General features: G+C 46.7%; 1 protein-coding gene across 7 annotated transcripts in view; it reads left to right on the forward strand.

The window, feature by feature from the left end:
- The window catches only part of LOC135913307 (uncharacterized), a 568,389-nt gene that overhangs the window by 164,718 nt on the left and 382,637 nt on the right, over window positions 1-21,034 (forward strand). For all 7 annotated transcript variants that reach the window (XM_070541258.1, XM_065445900.2, XM_065445902.2 and 4 more), the window contains one exon: window positions 491-613. In XM_070541258.1, coding sequence (XP_070397359.1) covers window positions 491-613 — 123 coding nt within the window. The remainder of the gene's footprint in view (window positions 1-490; window positions 614-21,034) is intronic.

Here is a 21,034-nt window from a genome sequence, read left to right on the forward strand (position 1 = left end):
GCACCTGTTTACCTGCTACTCTAGCTAGGTAGCAATGGGATTCTGCTGCGAAATTGGAGTTTACTGGATGGATTCCAAGGCACGGTACTGATATTCAACAACAAAGCCTTCACACCTAATTCATTAAAATAAATAGTAGCATACCTGGCATCAACATCAAACCATACTATTGTCTGTCAGATTCCCCCACTAAGAGCTGCATTTTGTATGACGTGTACGAGTCGAAAAGTGGAAGATTTTTTTGCGATCCCGGATAGTCATTTTAATAATTTATCGCAGCAAACTGATGTTATTTCTTTGTGCCTAGTGTCAGCCTTGATGTTCCTTTTGTCTGCCTATTTTCTGTCTAGTTATGTTAAAGACAAGCGATTTTGGACGTTTCTACAACTTTGAAACCTTACCGCAAATAAAATAGTAAATATATGCACACCTACACGAACAAATTAACTCAAAAGTCATATCTTTAATTAGCTGTCGTTGCCTCGCGCAGGTATGTAAAAGTCCAAATTACCAGAAGACGTACTACGACGAGGCACATCACGCAATGGTGGCCTATAATGAAGACCTTGAACGAATGTTCGTGTACGACGATGAGAAAGCTTTGAATGCTAAGGTGAGTACGCGGAGGAAACGGGTGGCCGATATTTTATATATGAACCACTCCTGACGTCTGCCAATTAAGAAACAACAAAATAAAGGAGGAGGCAGCAAGTCACTTGACGGCTTTACACAGATACAGACGCATGCGGGGCAGATATTAGGCTCAAAGTGGCAGATCTACACTTATAGCAGCGAGGACACAGTCTGTAATCACTGATGCAATCTAACATATGAATAATTATTGACGGGCTCGGTGGTCAGCACAATATTCAAGGTAGCGTCCCTCACATGGGCGAAGAAACTATTTGGCTTAATCTGAAGAAGAAATGACGTCAAGAAAATCCTCACATTCCGCTTTCCTTGGGCCGCTCTCACCTGTGTATGTCCGCCAGTTAGTTCCAGGCTAACCAAAGTCACCCGCAAAAATCATAGGTGAGCCATGAAATCTGTTACATACAAAGGGTGACGATTCATTTAGGCATTTTTGAATGTGTCTTGCAAGTCTGGCGGATGTTAAGAAACCCCAGCGGCACAAGTTACACATGCAAACTGAAGCACGGCCCAAAAAATTTTAATACGGGAAACAGGGTCAAGTAGGCGTGCTTGGAAATATTTTTCGTTGTAATTACAGCACCGCTGTCACGTGCTTCCACACTGTCTTTTAGAAAGGAAGTAAGATTTTAGAAACTGACAAATAATTGTCAGACACATAAATACAGCAGCCATGCCTCAGATACCAATGTGACATCCCCAGAGCAGGACTCCACAAATGCATCAAGGGTATTCTCTTTTCTGAAAAGGCATCGAAAACTTGCTGCAATAATAGCTTTCTTCCCCGAGTATAATGAGACGTCAATCGACATTCGCGGGCGCCTCGTGTCTAAGAATAAGGAGCACTTCATTGCTCGAAGGGTCGATGGTGAAATGTTTGTTCCCCATTGCAATCTTATCAAGCTACAGCTTGTATAATGTGATAGTGTTGCGCGACCCGCGTCGCAAAAATCCGATGTCAGCGCCGGACGTCGCTTGGCGAACATTCATTCTGAATCACAACCACCCAGGCCCTCTACGTTGCGCAGAGGTGTAACTGAAATAATTGAATTCCTCAATGTAAAGTACGCCAGAAAAATCGTAAAGTGTGACTTAAACACAATCTACAGACATGATACTGTCGGAGTTTGATTTGAATATACTAGAAAACATAATTCTGTGACGCGGGAACTCAAACACAAATACATTTTCCGAGCGACGCGGCCCGCTCGGTTCCTTGCAACACCACCACTGCGCGCGTCTCCGCGCAACCGCAACAAAGCTGCGGTTTCCGGGTTGCGTGATAACCAGTCAGGGATCTTTGAAATCTATCGCGTTCCACTCTTAAAGGCGAAGCTTAAGCATCTAAATTTTGTCTCGTTCGGCAGTCGTTTCGCGCGTGTAAAATCACGGAGGATCTTCCTAATCATTTGCATTTTTGGGCAATTATCTTCCTCTGTGCAGACCCGAAAGTAACCAGGTCTTTCTGTTTTAAAGTATTATTTCTTGATATTGCTTTTTCCGTTGAAGATCAGGAGTTTAAGCACAAAATTAAGGCCGAGTGAATCGTGTTACGTTGACAGACTCGATGGGCTCACTCCATTTCACTTGTTTGAATGCTCAAGTTTCTCCAAACTTTTTCCATGTCACTCCATTTTTCAGCGGTCTTTTCAAGAATACCACCAAATTCGAGGATATTTTGCTTCATTCTATCATTGAAGTCATCCTCTACGATGTTTGCTTCCTGTGTCTGTTTCTGTGAGGTGCTCTTCAACTGCAATTGACATTCTTGAAGAACAGAGAAGACAGCCGTAACGCTTTCACTTAAGTTGTCAACAGCCTCCAGTCGTTCCTCAATTTATGAGAGCTGCCATTTGACGTATGCAAGTGTAGTGCAGGTGACGTTCGGTTTATTCGTCGCTTTGTGAAATCGTGATATTATGAGTTCTTTAGCCAATGTCACAATTTCATCAACCTTATCCGGACCCACATTTACTTCAACGTTTCCCGTAGAAATTAGTGGACGAGGAAGATAAAAAACAAATTACACGCGAAATTCCCTGTGGCAGTTATCTAAATTATGCATAAGCATTTTCCACTAATAACCCGTTGTTTCGTCGTCGTATGCTGGCGTGTTCGGCATAATTGCAAAAAACACCGCGAAAGAATCGTGAAGCCGAGAAGCGCGGTTGCAACATCAAAATGCTGAGACCGGCATGAGACAACGAAGAAAAGGCGAGTAGTACATGTTCACTCATGTACGTTATGCGATGGTTTGTTTGGATGACGTCGCTGCTGTGAGGACGATGAGCACTGGTCGATACGTGCTGTAGTACGCGACGAAACAACGTCCCCTTTGGTAGACCTCGTACGCAGACGTATTCGATAATGCTGCATTCACTCGATGTGAAACATTATCAACCGTGATCAACCGTGCTTGGGCGGCGCCTGCGTATTGCGCGGCCGTGTGGGTCCTTATCGCGGGTCGATTTGCGATAGGGACCGAGTGCGCCAGGCTGATAGCTTCGCGTGCGCTGTGTTCTTGCTGCATAGTACGGATGGAAGGGACAGGCAACAGGAAGGTCAATTCGCTCACTGATGCGGGCCCCATACAGAAAGCGATCGTTTTACTTGACGGACGGACAGAACGACGGGCCGACGGACGGGTCTTTTCATTGTGAACTGCTTGTGCTTTTAAAAAGTACGAGTGGTCGGCGTGTACCCGCGAAGTAACGATGACGAAACGAAGACGACTGGAGGCATACAAGGCCACATGCTTCGCAATCTTTCTTGGTTGAATGAAACAGCTGATGCGGGCGCGGTAAGTGCACGAATCAATGCCTATACCTAATCAGTGCATGACATTGGAAGCAATGGAGAACTGCAGCCACCGAGAGATTCAGCATGAAAAAAGCACGTTGCTATACAATCACCTATATAAACGGCGCACTGTTAGCTCGAAATTTTGCGGTGTGAATCCCCGCTCGATCAGCGTGAGTGATCTTTTTTACATGTCAGCTGACTTGAGGGCGCTGCAATTGACCAGCAGTATGAGCACCGATGTAGTGATGATCCCTCCAGATGTGATGGCGATCACAGACCACGGCACGAGGTAGCAGGACACGTGGCGTGTTGGACGGCAATCTGCAAAAAAAAAAGATGATTCAGCCCACACCTTTAAACCAAACACTTTGCACACCTCTGGACTGTCGAAGCCTGAAAACGCAGCACATTGATAACTCGACAATATGGTTTGCAAAATATTAGATTATATCAATTACCTAATTTAAATGTAGCTCTATAGCAGAATTTCACTACATTGCACCGCCTTAGATTATTGTAGTTCAACAATTTTTTAAACATCGTTTCGTTTACCGCTATCCTCCACATTGGTCAGGGCCGGATTAAGAAAAATGGGCGCCCTGGGCTAATGCGCATGCAGGCCCCCTTTCCCTATACTGACCCCCCTCCCCTGTCGCCTGCGACGCTACCGGAAATATGCCATGTTTCATTTTAATTCCACCAAATTGAAAAGAACGAAGTGCGATGAGCGGGATTATTAATATTATTATTATTATAAGGAAAACAGCAAAACATGCTTAGAACGCCTGCTTTTGCAAACACCAACGCATATGTTCACTTTTTATTATTCTGCATTCTGTTTTCAGCAAAAGCTAGGCTTTACGGAAAAGTTTAGTGCACTCAAGACGAACAAGAACGTACAAAAGACAACACAGCTTAGATGTCGATCCTTCTGAAGCTAGGCTTTGTTTGCATCACTAAGTTTATTCCTGTTGTCAGAGTTTTCGGACGACCTCGCCACTGCCACCATTTGAAGGAGTTGAAAGTCTTAGAGAGGAACTCGCTGAACAGGATTTATTTACATATTAACCTTTTAAGCAAGATACATTGACTTTCTAGCGTGACTCCCACATGGAGCCCGCAAGACTAACATACGGCAAACAGTTTACGAGCACACATCTCACTACTACATTTCGAGCATGACAACGAGCACTCAGCTACCGACGACGAGCACACTCTAGCAGCCCGCAAACGCTGCTTATAAGCCCTTGTTCCCCCCCTTGAGTCCCAGTGGACGGATTCCCAGTGGACGGATTCCCAGTGGACGGAAACGTTCGTCCAGTCATCGTTCGACGTCACCGTAGATGACCCGCCCTTTTGGAGGAGGGCGAGGGCTGTCGGAGGAGGATGATGACTCACATACACGTGCCGCACATACACACAGGTGCAAAGGTCCGGAGCCGACGTCAGAGGGTTTGGTTGAACTCTGCTCCGTCCCGGGTGGCGTTGGCGGGTCGCACATTCCTGAGCTGACCGCCCACCACGTGGCTGCAGATCGTCCGCAGTTCTCTGAAGTGCGCCCCGTCTGGTGGGATTGGAACACGTGCAGCGGGCTGAAAGCTGGCACGTTGCCATCCCGTACGGCCATTCCTAACAGCTCCTCCATGGCCCGGGAAATCTCGCCTGGCCAGTGCTGGCAACCGCTGGGCAGGAAGAGAATGGCTGGCGAGCAAGACGAAGGTTTTGCTCTCTGCAACGCCTGCGCACTTGGAATGCCTTCAACCATCTTACAACAACTGGCACAGAAGAGTCGACCCGGCAACACAATACCGCTCAGCGTTCAAACGCCCGGAATTAGCTGTTAATTTGCCGGGCTTCCTATCAAAATTTCAATGCAAGCCACTCATCACTCAACTGGGAAACTCCAAATTTTGCCCCAAAATTTCGTGCCACCAAAGCGAGCGTTCACGTTCCTCTTGAGTTCGACCAAACCCGACCATCGCGCTGCACAAGAGTAAAGGTTTACGCAGAATTAAACCGAAGGCTTTCAAACACCAATACCCAAACATAACTTAAGCAGCCTAACTTCGCGAACAGCCTGTTCTTATCATATCACAGTAGCGTACTTATCTCACGTACTGTTGCCACTGAACAGTCTGGCCAACTCCACAGGTACGTAAATACAATCGCGCTAGCTTTGTGCTCCCTATTCCGAACACGTGCTTGCATCATACAAAGTTTTCATCACGCTAACTCACATTTGTTCCTTTAGTCCACACAGGACACCTTCCTTAAACGAACAACCAAACTTGCGTAACTTACGCAACACAGAGGAACCTTTGAACAAACGTGTCTTTTACTAACTAGCTCTTCGCACGCGTACTAACGAAGTCAGAAAACGGCTGCCCTCGACAAACACGAGCAACCCTGTCATCTACCATCTGCTTCCTTCTGTCCGCACAGGACACGCGCTAATGGACATAATAGCTCTTCTCGGTGCAAATCACGCACTTACTGAATACCTACGCGCTTAACCTTAGAAAATAAAAAACACATAAAAAAGAAGGTTAAATAACACACACGCGCGTTACGATAGGCCTCTCAACAATAACCTTGACCTTCAGGTTACTCACGCACACGCAAAAAAGAAAGCCTATCTACTTATTAATGAACATCTCGCGATACTACATGTTTACAAAAACCGTGTCTTTCAGATCTCGAGCTTCTCAAACAAAACACAAACAAAGCTCATACCTTACATATTGAAAGAAACTGTAGTCTTAAATCGCGATATTTAACCGATGCTCAAAAAATAAAACAAAACATGTTTCACTTCTACGGAAGTTGCCTTCGCCTCCCGTTTCAAATGTTTACGACTGACTCGTACTTTGAGCCGTACTCGAGGGGGTCGCGGTTTGAAAGCTATTCTGGCTACCCAGGAAAAACAAAAGGGCTGACTCACTATCAGCTCCTCCAAGACGTTACAGTCTCCTGCCAAATTGCGTCCTGGCGCCCCTCTTTCCTCACGAACTCGGTTGACCGCGTCGCTACTCCCCACCTGGTCTCGTCTTGCCACCTTGCGCTTCTTCGTACTGCACGCTGAGCTTCGAAGAGAACGACGGAACGACGAGGACTTTAACTGCCCCGTGCCCTTTGTCCGCGTCCGTGCAGAACATGCTTCACCGTCCCCCTTTGACCGGTGGCTCGAACGTGTTTGATGCGTCAACATCGTCAGTGACGACCGCACCTTTTTTTTTTCCTCGCGCCCTGCCCTTTCGGGTCCCTCGCCGTCTTTGGGGGCGCTACATTAGTCACCGCATTCCTATCTTTAGGGCGCTTCTTTCTGCGGCGCTTTCTCTTTGAATTCTCTTTCATGTCGCCTTCTGGCGCCTCGTGCTGGCCGTTACACCTCTCATCGGCCCGGATTGGTCTCGTACCCACACAGTCTGAGTGTTTATCATCTAAATCGACTCTATTTTTGCCTCGACTGGCGGACAGCTCAACCGACTCTGGCACAATGCAGCAGGCTTTATTCGAGTTATGCAACTCGCACTCTTGCGAACTGACCTCTACTGCATTGCCGAGCTCACGCTGTGCATCGACACACAGCTCGTCGGTCTCGATCGCTGTCTCACGCGCACAGTCCGAATGATTCCTAATCAAATCATCCATCTCTAGGCTACCTAGACTGGCGGAGAGCCGCACCGATCCCTGAACAATGCAGTTGTTCTCTCTTGAACTACGGAGCTCGCCATCCCGAGAACTACTCTCAACTGCATCGTCCAGCTGGCACTTATCTTCGGCACGCAGATTTGACTCGACATGGGTGCTCGCGTCTGTCAAGTCCGCAGTATTCTGTACCTCGCTAACGACCTTGCTACCATGAGATGCGACGCACGCGCGCGCTAACTGTTCCAATTTGTTCGCAGCTGGCCTAGCTGTCTCTACAGTCCTCTGTTGGCACAGCACCTCGTCGCTCTCACTCTGGCCTTTAACGGCCTCTGTTGCCACTAAGGCATCGTTAGCTGCTAGCACTTCGAGTTCACCTCTGAACGTGCTGCTACTCTCACAGGTACTACTACTTTTCTCGGCTTTCTACGAAAATCTGCAATTAACTTCCTCACATTTTCGCTGCGTCCAGCCTACAGATTTCTCAAGCTGCTGTTGACTTCGTGCGCTTAACTGCTGCAAATCATCTGTCTGTTTCTTTACTGCTGCGATTTCTTTTTCAACCTCTTGCCGTTTTTGCTCACGCTCTTGGCGTTTTCGCTCGCGCTCTTGGCATTCTTGCTTAATTGATTCCTGTTCCTGTCTTTTTCTTAGAATTCGGTTACCTAGGTTTTCGATTAGTTTCAAATCATTGCTTCTTGAGAGAATGGTTTTCCAAATTTCTGATTCCGTCAAGTCCTCTACGTCTACCTCGAGCCCTTCACACAACCACAACAGGTCAGCCCCCCGTCCAACACATTAGGACCATGGTCGCTACTTTAAGCTTTGGCTCTGCTGTCACACAATACTTGTTGCGATATCCACGCAAACCAAAATAGAAGTAAAAGATCCCAGCGAATCAAATCCAAAAACACAGTGAAATTGAAGCCTGGTAAATCTTACAGCCAAAACCAAACGCTTACCCACTGAAGCAGCGCCATATCACCAGTCCTTCCCCGCCGCATCCAGTCAGTTGCAAGAGGTGGTCAATCCCAAGTCGCCTCCAACTTGATCAGGATGCCGGTCGGTCACCATGTGCCAACGTCCGTCAGCTGCCATTGCTGTCTCCGAGTCGTAGGCCGATTTACGAGCCGTAGGCTGATCTAGGAGTCGTAGGCCGATATCACCGCTGCCATTCAGTTGTCAGAGTTGTCGGACGACCTCGCCGCTGCCACCATTTGAAGGAGTTGAAGGTCGTAGAGAGGAACTCGGTGAACAGGATTTATTTACATATTAACCTTTTAAGCAAGATACATTGACATTCTAGCGTGACTCCCATATGGAGCCCGCAAGACTAACATACAGCAAACAGTTTACGAGCGCACAGCTCACTACTACATTTCGAGCATGACAACGAGCACTCAGCTCCCGATGACGAGCACACTCTAGCAGCCGGCAAACGCTGCTTATAAGCCCTTGGTCTCCCCCTTGAGTCCCAGTGGACGGATTCCCAGTGGACGGAAACGTTCGTCCAGTCATCGTTTGACGTCACCGTTCGACGTCAACGTAGATGATCCGCCCTTTTAGAGGAGGGCGAGGGCTGTCGAGGAGGATGATGACTCACATACACTTGCCGCACATACACACAAGTGCAAAGGTCCGGAGCCGACGTCAGAGGGTTTCGTTGAACTCTGCTCCGTCCCGGGTGGCGTTGGCGGGTAGTACATTCCTGAGCTGACCGCGCGCCACGTGGCTGCAGGTCGTCCGCAGTTCTCTGAAGTGCGCCCCGTCTGGTGGGATTGGAACACGTGCAGTGGGCTGAAAGCTGGCACGTTGCCACCCTGTACGGCCATTCCTAACACTGTGAGGAGACGCATGCTTGCATCCAAAATATTATTTATTAAAATTCAAGCATCAGGCTGCAGTAACCGTTATACACGTTACTCTAAATATATGCAATAAATATGTACCATACTCAAGGCAATACAAACACCATAAAATTGCACTAGAATACCGATGAAAATTACCAACTGCAATTACAAAACAATATTTCAAAATATTTTCGTTAATGGTAAGACAAGTAAGGACGAAACCAAATAAACGAGGCACTATAAAAAATAAAAATACAGTTCTTTAGAAGCCCACTAAATATCACAAGATCAAACAAGAGACGAACAACGAAGATTTGCATATCTTGAGTTACACTGCTCAGCGTTTCATTGGCAACGGGAAGGCTCGGAGGCGACAAAACGAACTTATTGGAACTATTCATGTATAGTGCAAACAGTCGTCTTTTAAAATGGCATCTTTCGTGCCTTCTCTTTGGCGAAATCAGATGTGTCTGTTCTAAGGATAGATCGCGGAGGAGGTCACTTTCATTGGATAAGATAGCAAGCGAGTTCACGTTGTCGCCAAGGAGGCTCGAACGAAGGCAATTTTTTATCAGCGACTTCTTGAAAAACAATCGTTCGGTCTCACAGTTTGCCACGGGTATGCTTAAGTACATTCGCAAAGCAATAGAAAGGTTCGGAAACACATCAATAAGCTTTCTTTCGTGCAGCAACTTCATTATTCCTATAGGACTCGTGCCCTGGCACACAGAGTTGTGCAGCAAGTTCACAAACTGAACAATTTCAGCGGAAAATGCTGTCTCCGAATCATTTTTGTAGGTTTTCACCAACTTCTCAGCCTGATGTGCTAGAGGGGCCTCGCTCCCAACTTCTGTCAGCAATTTTAAGAATCCGAACCTTTCGCAGAATTCAATGTAGGCAGCCTTTCGCACTCGCAAGCAGAGCAAAGGTAGAGGGATCATGCTGCTCCGAAGAAGCTGCATCACCAGGTAGTTTGTCATCTTTGGTAGCTTCTTTTCACGCTCTTCTCTTTCTAGCTTCGCCTTTCGTTTAGACACACCACTTTGACGCTTTCAACCGAGCATTTTCGCATGAATGGATGCTAATTGTTCACCGGGCACATCATCAGTCCGATGCGACCGCAGGTGTCCAACGGTGGCCATCCCGATGACTGGCGCACGCTGCCAGGATGGTCCGTGGCTGGCCGAAAGTGGTGCGTCCCCCGGGAGCTCTTCAGCGGGCGGGCTTATGCAGGCTTGACCGGCGGCTCGGTGCTGAATCGCAGCCCGCGATCAACTTCCTTTTATAGACGCGCGCCGCGTCTGTCTGTTACTAGCGCCAAAGCAGGCGTTCACATACGCATAGGGTTCCTTGTACAAATTCCCTCCTCCGTACAAACTCACTCCTTTTCCCGTTCCGGTATCGTCTTCCTAGTGGCTAGGAGAAATCGTCTCTCCTGGGAGGTTCTCAATTTTTCTTTCGCCCCGTCGGCGCCGAGTGCGAGAACGAAGGGTAGAGGGCGAATCCTAGTGCGGGCGAAGTTACGCGCCCTCCGTCGCCTCCGAGTCATTTTTTTCTACTTCTTTCTAGAAAGTTCGGTGGTCACTCTGACCTACTTTTTCCATCGAGCGTGCGCAAGGGTGCGCAGCCGCTAGGCAAGAATGGGCCCTGGAGACAGGCCTTTGTGTCCAGCTATCCAGCTTCTCGCTTCACTCTTCCACAACCCTAGCCCTAACAGTGAACATTCCATGACCCACGGCACGTAAAAAAAGCATGTGTGACGTTTTCTTTCCTTTCCTGCCTAGACTCCGCCATCAGACTCATCATCTGCTATCGGACTCATCCCTCCCCGCCCAAATTACCATCACGGTAAAGAAAAGTAGAATGGGAGGCACTGTTGGATAGTGCAGCAGATCCTTTCTCATTCCACATTGCATGTTTTAGGTCTTTCCCCTTGCCCCTCCTCCCAAGAGAGCACTGGACAGACGGACTGACAGAAAACCATGAAAACTCTTCCATGCAAATGCACCTCTCTTCATAAGAAAGAGGGCCCCGCCGGGGTGGCGGGGGACTCCTGTTTTTGCAGCTCAACAAGCTCACCCCAAATGATCAGGCTAAATGCAAGCTGTTACATTATGCGGGGGGACCCGTCTGCTCGTTCTGCTTTTCTCGCTTCATACATGTCGCTCGAAGTTCCGTTGCCCATGGTTTCATATACAGTAAAACCTCGTTAATTCGAACCGCAAGAGGAAGCCGCTTCAGTTCGAATTAACGAAAGTTCGAACTAACGAAAGTGAAGGAGGGCAACAGTACACTGCGATTTAGAAGCAGTAGGACATGTCAGAAATTCGTCCTGTCAGAAAGGGATGGCGTGTGCCGCGAGCACACGCCATCTTCAAGTCGAAGCTCTGGGTCCGACGGTGCCACACCACCGATGTCCACCGAAACGAACGTTAGCCGAGGCTTAACACCATCACAATGAATCGCGACGGCCGATACCTCCTAAGCTGAAAACAAAGGTGCACAACCGATGAAGACTGCCGAGACAAGGACGCTAAACATGTGAAGGTGGCGAAGGCCCTGATTCGTTGGTTCTTGATTGCAAGCGCAGCTGCGACGCACTTGATTCGCTGCGTTTTGGAGCTTGCCGTGCCATCTCCGCACAACATTAGCAGCTGTACAAGATTTGCAAAGCCTCCGAGATTCGCAACGGGCAAGAAGTCTCGGAGGTTACGTAGAACGGAGAGGCGGCAGCCGCCGCTGCCTTCTGGCTGACCCTGCGTCAGTTAGATTTTTTTCCGATTTTGTCTTCTCTCGCTGTTCTCTCCGTTTCGGAGGCAATACAGCCTTGTGTGTAGGCAGTAGGCTCGTTTCTCTGGCCGTGTGCCAGGCGAGCGTAGTTCGAATTATCCGTGAGGGAACCTTCTCGCGTTCGAATTAACAAACTTTTTTATACATAGAGCTTGGCCGGACCAAATCGTGCAGTTCGAATTATCCATAAATTCGAATTATTGAAGTTCGAATTAACGAGCTTTCACTGTACTGAGCAGGTTAGAATAAATAGGCCCCCTTCTCCTACTTTCCGAGGTGAGGCCTTGTGCTGCATCCCCCTTAGCCCCCCCCTCCCTCAATCTAGCGCTGACATTGGTGCAACGCTTGGTGGTTAGTTTGTGTTTTCTTTCTGCACTAGGGGGAAGTATTTTTCTATATAGGTGCGCATATGGCTTGGCTACCCAAGTATGTTCGCTATTGCTCAGTCATCGTTTGAAACCGAATTTCGTCTGTGCTTTCCGCAATCTAAAATACATGCAAACCAGGTGTACCTGTACTGCTTCCTCCCCCAACGTTGATCATCAAAGAACCATTTTATTATGACTCATTCCCGACTCCACTTGAGGTTTCAGTCCCAGTATTTCTATTTGCGCTCATATGTAGGCCTGGAAACCCTCTGTATTCCCCCTGTAGGCTTATGCCTCAGGAGCGAAGGAGAAAGACAGCTGATCTGAATCGGCGTTCCACTATGCCGTTGGCCCACGGGTGATACGCAGTGGTACGGCAATGTCTGGCGCCGAGAATGCCATTAATGCAAACAAACAAGGAGGACTCAAATTGGCGTCCACGGGCTGTTGTCATGGCTACAGGGCAACCAAAGCGAGATACCCGCGCATAAATGAAACAGTCTCAGCGATGATGTCATCAATGGGAACAGCCTCCGGCCAGCGTGTGAAACGGTCGACCATGGGGAGCATATAGCGATAACCTAGATACATAGGTAGACGGCCCACGATGTTTATATGAACATGGTCGAAACGACGGCGGGATGTAAGGAAGGCTTAGAGAGGCATCTTGGTATGACGGGAGACCGTTGTCGTCTGGCAGGGCAGCCACGTGTGCGTCCAAGCGCGCATATCACCGTTAATTACGGGCCAGACATAGCGCTGGGTGAGAAGGCGCTGAATAGCCCGAATACCTGGGTGACATATGTGTGGAGAGTGGAAAATGGTATGACGTATTGAAGCCACTACAAAAGGATGGGGAAGGTCTGCTAAGGCATCGCACCACAAGAGCTCAATGGAGTATGGACGGGGCACAAGCCGTAGTCGCAGAGAATTCCGAAAAGCGGCTATCTCTCTGTCATTTGCTGTGAGAAAGAGAACGCGGCCCAGTCCACGGTTCAAGATGTTGAATTAACCGCAGCTATGCGAGAAAAGGCATCAGTGGTGGTAGTGTCGGCACATTTCACGTGGCCGATGTCGGTTGTAAATTCCGAAATATAAGCGAGGTGATGGAGTTCGCGTGACACGTACTTCGATAAATTGGCGCGGGAAACACATGGCAGTGGCAATATAATCGGTCAGCACGTAAAACCTGCATCCTTCCAGAAAATGCCGAAAGTGTTGTATCACAGTGGTACATGGCCTTATAGCTCTCCACTTAAGGTGCTGTAGCAGGTCTTAGCGGGAGGTAGCTTCCGAGAGTAAAAAGACAAATGTCTCCAGTCGGAGTTAATGCACTGCTGCAAGACGGCCCCGATGGCCACGCTGGAGGCATCCACCATCAATTGAGTGGGGGCGTTGCTGCGCGGATGGATAAGAAGCACGGTGTTCGCGACTGCTTACTCGGCATCAGTAAAGGCGGCCTGGGCTTCTTATGACCAAGAAATAACAGAGGATGGGCCGGCGGTTGGCCGAAGGAGGTCGGTGAGCGGGCGAAGCAGCTCTGGACAGTGCGGTGTAAAGCGCCTGGAAAAGCCCCAGCAATTGGCGTAACTGGCGCAGTGTTGTAGGCTGGGGGTAATCCTGGATGGTCTTGATGTGGGAAGGGAGTGGGCGTATACTCTCGGATGATATGCGATGGCCCAAAAACTCGAGCTCAGATGTGCCGAAAACACACTTGGAGGCGTTTACAACCAGGCCGTACTACTGTAGACGTTGGAACAGAGCACGTAGATGGTGCTCATGACCTTCAGGCTGGTGATGAGGCCATCATCAAGGTACGCGAACACAATAGGAAGGCCCGGCGTGACCTCAGCGATGAACCGTTGGAAGTTTTGAGCCGAATTGCGGAGACCAAAAGGCATCCGCACGTACTAAAACGAACCAAAGGGCGCCGTGATGGCAGTCTTGGGTATGTCGGCGGGTTAATTGGGAATTTGGTGGTACGCCTTAACCAGGTAAACTTTGCTAAATATGGCGCAGCCGTCGAGGCATGCTGTAACGTCTTGGATGCGAAGCAGCGGATAGCTGCCGTGGACAGTCTTGGCGTTCAAAGCCCGATAGTCGCCAGTAACGGGAATCACGCTGGGGCACTAAATGCAGCGGAGAAGCTCATACGCTGGACGGCGGGCGTGTAATGCCGAGCTGCAGCATGTAGTCGAACTCCCGTTTGGCGATAGCTAGATGGTCCCCAAACAAGCGGCGTGGTCGAGCGGCTACTGGTGGACCATAGGTGACGATGTAGTGTGTCACCGTATATTTAGGTGGTTGAGTGAGGTTTGGTTGGCTTTGTTTACCCGGAAAATTCGCCAAGTTTTTTTTTTTGAGCGTAGAGGAAGGTATCAGCGTGCTGAAGCCCATGGGAGCAAGGTCATGCGGACAAGACTACAGAGATGGAGAGATGAGTTAGACCGACTGTGAAGTGACGGCGCTGCACGCTGACGTCCAAGTCGAAGTATAGGAGGAAGCCCGAGCTGATGATCGGGTGAACCACTCTTGCGATGACGAAGGCGCATCGAAAAGTACTGCGAAGGCGGAAGTCAAGGGTGAGAGATCGGAGTCCATACGTCACCACAGACGAGGCGTTGGCAGCACGAAGCAACTGCCCTGATGACCTGGAAAGATCAGCCTTAGTCGGGGGAAGTACGCTAATTTCCGCGCCCGTGTTTATAAGGTACGTACCGGGAACCGGAGAACTTGTCGGTTATCATCACAACGAAGATGAGAGGATTAGTGCACCGCATGCTAGTAGTGCCGCCGTGCCCACTGCCGATGTAGTGCCCGTGCGGGATATATATGGTCCACTCCTGTGGTGGCGCTCGTAGCGGCTTATGCGCCGAACAGTCTGCGCACGTTGCCGTCCCAAGGTGACTTGACGATGATAGTCTGATGACGTCAGCGTATCCCACACGTGGACGGGCGCTTCATTCACCGGTGGGGAGACAAAGGTTATCCCGGGATGCTGTATGCTGCTCTTGGCGCCATGAAAACACAGACCAAGGGCGAGCTGCACAACGAAGATGAGAGGATTAGTGCACCGCATGCTAGTAGTGCCGCCGTGCCCACTTTTTATTTAACTTGATTCACAATTATTATAAGATTGACCTAACAAAATACATATGTTTTTCGCAGTCACGATCATCGAGACATAAACATGCACACGCTTTAACAGAATATTCATGCCATAATGACACATTCATGTACTCTTATTTCCCCCTCGTGATAAGGGAATGGAATCGCCTCGATCCGTCAGTCATTTCTGCAGACTCATTATCTCAGTTCGCATCACGGTTAGAATCCACATCTAGTAATCAGTAACGCAGTCTCATTCACATAATATGCTTTGTAATTCTTGTAAGTCATGCTGATTATCGTGAGGGTGTTTACTGTTATTTTTGTTCCCGTTTGCTGTTTTTTTTTTCATGATGTATTATCTGTATTGCTGCGCATGTCTCCTAAAAATGTGTTATCTATATTTGTTTCTTTTATGTATTCTTACCTTGTTCCTTTACGTTCCTTGTTTGGCTTATTGACACGCAATTTGTATGTGCACGTGTATTACCATGTCTTTCATTTCTGTATGTCCACCTGCTATGGTCCCTGATGGGACCGGCAGTATTGAAAAAAAAAATATATATATATATATATATATATATATATATATATATATATATATATATATATATATATATATATATATATATATATATATATATATATATATATATATACCAGAATAAAGCAGTTCTGGGTCCGGGTAAATATTCACACTGAAGTAGACGCGCGTATGCCGCGGTTTATTGATGTTTCGGCCGAGGTCCGGTCTTCATCAGAATACATTGCATGGTGTCAGTACAGTTAATATACATATGTGTTTATCAACCAAGTGAAGATACGTTTACATGAGAAACGACTAAAATGGGCGAACAAAATGCATCTGAATCGTTCAAAGTATAGCTGACACGTGTATAGACCGATGGCGATTGCAAACATGTCATCTAAAATACAAAGCATAAAAACGCACCGAAATGAATTGTAAAAACCAATCGCCACGTGACAACAAAACGTCAATATGTGCTCAATATGTGCTATGTTATCAAGCAAACACAGACACAGAAAAAAGGGAATAGCGACGTATTAGTAGCAGAAGGGACAAGTGACGGGCTACAAAGACAGGCAACTCAATTTTTCTACACATTCATTCATACCACACGCGACGGTATCAAACTTATATATAAGGAAGGATTCGCGGGCTTCTCTATCATAATTTGAACGAAATCCAGATTCAAGCAACGTGACTCTCAGTTTATCAAATGAGTGGTCAGGAAGATGCACGTGTCTTGAGATGGGCAGGTTGGGCAACGTGTTAGCGTGGGATTTATGATTGTTAAAGCGGAATGTGAAAGGCCCTTTTGTTTGTCCGATGTACCGTATTATACAGAGCGTACATTCAAGCATGTATATTATGTTTTTTGTGTCGCAGTCGAAGTCGTCTTTGATTTTTAAACAAAAGTTCAAAGACGTACTAGTAACCTGTTGCGATGTGACCATGTAGGCGCATACTTTACATCGCGGTTTTCGACAAGGATGGCATCCGATGGCATCAGGGCAGTCAGTCTTAGATGATGATGCTAGTATGTCTCGAATATTTCTAACTTTACGGTATACTGCTTTAGGCGGATCAGAGAATATGTTTTTGAGGCGTTCACTTTGCATTAGAATATTGTGGTGTTTCCTTAATACATGTGAAACACCTGGGACTGACGCACTATGGGTTAGGACAAGACTTGTCTGGGGTGAGGGAGTCGGTTTGTTCTTAATGCAAAGAAACGTCCTTTGGTCATGCACGTCTGCGCGTTTTATTGCATCGTCAATTAATTGTGGTGGGTAATTTTGTTTGGCTAAAGCGTTTTTTAGGGTACCGCGATTCTTTTGAAACTCTGATTGCTCAGAACAAATTCTTTTAAAACGTAAGGCTTGGCTATAAGGAATGCTAGTCTTGCAATGTTTGACGTGACTCCTACGGAAGTGCATCTATCTGTCGGCTTTTTGTATAGGGCAGTAGATAGTTTATCATTTAGCACTGAAACGCTGACGTCAAGGAAGTTAATAGTAGATGCAGAATACGTGTGAGAAAATAATATAGATGGATGGGCATTGTCAAAGTCAGATATGAAAGAAAGCGGTTCCTGTTCCCCATGAGGCCAAATCAGAAAAACATCGTCAATGTAACGTTTGTAATAAAAAGGTTTTAACGTCCTGGTTAGCAAAAATTTATCTTCTAGCTGACCCATAAATATATTGGCGTAGTTCGGGCCAATTCGCGTACCCATAGACGTCCCACTAACTTGCACATAGTGCTGTCCTTCAAATTCGAAGTTATTTCGTTCTAAAGTAAGGGCTAGCAAAGTTGCCAATGTGTCGCTATTGATGAGTTTCTCGGGTGATGTACATTCGTAGCAATTGACGACTGCCATGATGCCATCAGAATGTGGAATGTTACTATACAAAGATGCTACATCAAGTGTGACGAAAAGAGAACCTTGAGGAATCATGAGATCGATTATATCCAACACGAAGTGGGTAGTGTCTCTTACGTAATTACGTAAGAGGCAAACGTAGCTGGGATTTGACTAATCAGGGAACCTACGCAGCTGGACAAATTTTCTGTGACTGTACGTATACCAGAAATGATGGGGCGACCTGGTTTGTTTATCTTATGTATTTTAGGTAAAAGGTAAAAGGTAAAAACGACCAGCAACAGGACTTATTGAAATTAGAGAATGAACCGCATTGTCAGGCACCTTTTTCTTCTTGACGAGATCTAGCACTGTGCTTTTGATCAGAGATTTATATTGCTCAGTGGGTTCATGATCAAGGCGTTTATAGAACGTCGCGTCTGCTAGCTGTCTGTGGGCCTCTGCGGCGTAATCGGACTTATTCATTATGACAACGGCACCACCTTTGTCAGCAGGCTTAATGACGATTTCTTTGCGAGAGGACAGGGTATCTAGTGCTTTCATTTCGCTGGCGGACAAATTACGGCGGAAGGGTGCTTGTTTTTGATACAATTGTAGAACGTCTCATTGTACTGCTTTGATATACATGTCCAAAATCTATCGCGCTGTGTAGGAGGGACCCAGCGCTTGCCAGAAGGTAACTCGTGTTTCGAATCGCTTGAATTGGAGCGGTCATGGAAGTATTCGCGCAAGCGTAAGTTACGGGCGAAATTATCCACATCTTTCAGTAGTTGAGATTCATTATGTCCACCTGTTGCTGGACAAAAATTAGGACCACGACGTAGAACACTGAACTCCTCAGCTGTTAGCTGAATGCCCGAAATATTAACAATATTATTCTGCTCCTGATGGGCAAACCTACTAACAGAGGATGACGAAGAAGTGCCGGAGTGTACTTCTAGAGGTTGGGTTTGAAGAGGGGCAGAGTTGAATACCTTGTCCTGGCTTCCAGAAGAGCACACAACACCGTCACGGGAGAGTGTCTTGGCTTTCATTGCGTAGATTTCATTCCGTTTTTTGGTTGCGAATGCCTCTAATGCGGCGGATTGGCTAGAGGACAAGTTTAAGCTCGCAGCAATTTGACTTTCTTGGTTCATGAATTTCTTACTGAAAGAACGATAGTGACCTAACACGAGACGGGTGAGCTGTAGTGAAGCATTTGTTAGTGTGTTATCCCATCTAGCTATATCGCGCTCAGACATGTCCGACATGCAGAGCTGGTTTTACAACAATACGGAGACCCTTTGGTGCAACAGCCGCAGCTAGGCAGGTATGTAGCGTATCTACATGTAGAGCATTGCGAATTCTTTTTTCTGTAACCTTCCTTAGCCTTAGAAATTCATTTGAACAGAGGTAAGAAATATTGTTACCCGGAGAGACAGCCTTTAGTCAATTCGCCGGTGCATCATCCACGGTTTTCGTGTGGGCTCTGCGAAACTCGTAGCGGGGACCTTTCGGGGAGGAACCTGTAGCGTCCTGTGCTGCAGGCATCTTTGTATACTAACATTCCACATTCTGATGGCATCAAGGCAGTCGTCAATTGCTACGAATGTACATCACCCGAGAAACTCATCGATAGCGACACATTGGCAACTTTGCTAGCCCTTACTTTAGAACGAAATAACTTCGAATTTGAAGGACAGCACTATGTGCAAGTTAGTGGGACGTCTATGGGTACGCGAATTGGCCCGAACTACGCCAATATGTTTATGGGTCAGCTAGAAGATAAATGTTTGCTAACCAGGACGTTAAAACCTTTTTATTACAAACGTTACATTGACGATGTTTTTCTGATTTGGCCTCATGGGGAACAGGAACTGCTTTCTTTCATATCTGACTTTGACAATGCCCATCTATCTATATTATGTTCTCACACGTATTCTGCATCTACTATTAACTTCCTTGACGTCAGCGTTTCAGTGCTAAATGATAAACTATCTACTGCCCTATACAAAAAGCCGACAGATAGATGTCAATATTTGCACTTCGATAGCAGTCACATTAAACATTGCAAGACTAGCATTCCTTATAGCCAAGCCTTACGTTTTAAAAGAATTTGTTCTGAGCAATCAGAGTTTCAAACGAATCGCGGTACCCTAAAAAACGCTTTAGCCAAACAAAATTACCCACCACAATTAATTGACGATGCAATAAAACGCGCAGACGTGCATGACCAAAGGACGTTTCTTTGCATTAAGAACAAACCGACGCCCTCACCCCAGACAAGTCTTGTCCTAACCCATAGTGCGCCAGTCCCAGGTGTTTCACATGTATTAAGGAAACACCACAATATTCTAATGCAAAGTGAACGCCTCAAAAACATATTCTCTGATCTGCCTAAAGCAGTATACCGTAAAGCTAGAAATATTCGAGACATACTAGCATCATCATCTAAGACTGACTGCCCTGATGCCATCGGATGCCATCCTTGCCGAAAACCGCGATGTAAAGTATGCCCCTACATGGTCACATCGCAACAGGTTACTAGTACGTCTTCAAAGTTTTGTTTAAAAATCAAAGGCGATTTCGACCGCGACACAAAAAAACGTAATATACATCCTTGAATGTATGCTGTGCAAAATACGGTACATCGGACAAACAGAAGGGCCTTTCAGATTCCGCTTTAACAATCATAAATGCCACGCTAACACGTTGCCCAACCTGCCCATCTCAAGACACGTGCATCTTCCTGACCACTTATTTCATAAACTGAGAGTCACGTTGCTTGAATCTGGGTTTCGTTCAAATTATGATAGAGAAGCCCGCGAATCCTTCCTTATATATGAGTTTGATACCGTCGCGTGTGGTATGAATGAATGTGTAGGAAAATTGAGTTGTCTGTCTTTGTAGCCCATCACTTGTCCCTTCTGCTACTAATACGTCGCTATTCCCCTTTTTCTGTGTCTGTGTTTGCTTGATAACATAGCACATATTGAGCACATATTGACGTTTTGTTGTCACGTGGCGATTGGTTTTTACATTTCATTTCGGTGCGTTTTTATGCTTTGTGTTTTAGATGATATGTTTGCAATCGCCATCGGTCTATGCACGTGTCAGCTATCCGTTGAACTATTCAGATGCATTTTGTTCGCCCATTTTAGTCGTTTTTCATGTAAACGTATCTTCACTTGGTTGATGAGCACATGTATGTTAACTGTACTGACACCATGCAACATATTCTGATGAAGGCCGGACCCCGGCCGAAAGATCAATAAACCGCTGCATACGCGCGTCTACTTCACTGTGAATGTTTACCCGGACCCAGAACTGCTTTTTTCTGGTATATATATATATATATATATATATATATATATATATATATATATATATATATATATATATATTTGTATATATAGACATTACAATGATA

This window comes from Dermacentor albipictus, chromosome 6 (genome assembly GCF_038994185.2).
Source record: "Dermacentor albipictus isolate Rhodes 1998 colony chromosome 6, USDA_Dalb.pri_finalv2, whole genome shotgun sequence".
In the NCBI taxonomy this organism is placed as follows: domain Eukaryota; kingdom Metazoa; phylum Arthropoda; class Arachnida; order Ixodida; family Ixodidae; genus Dermacentor; species Dermacentor albipictus.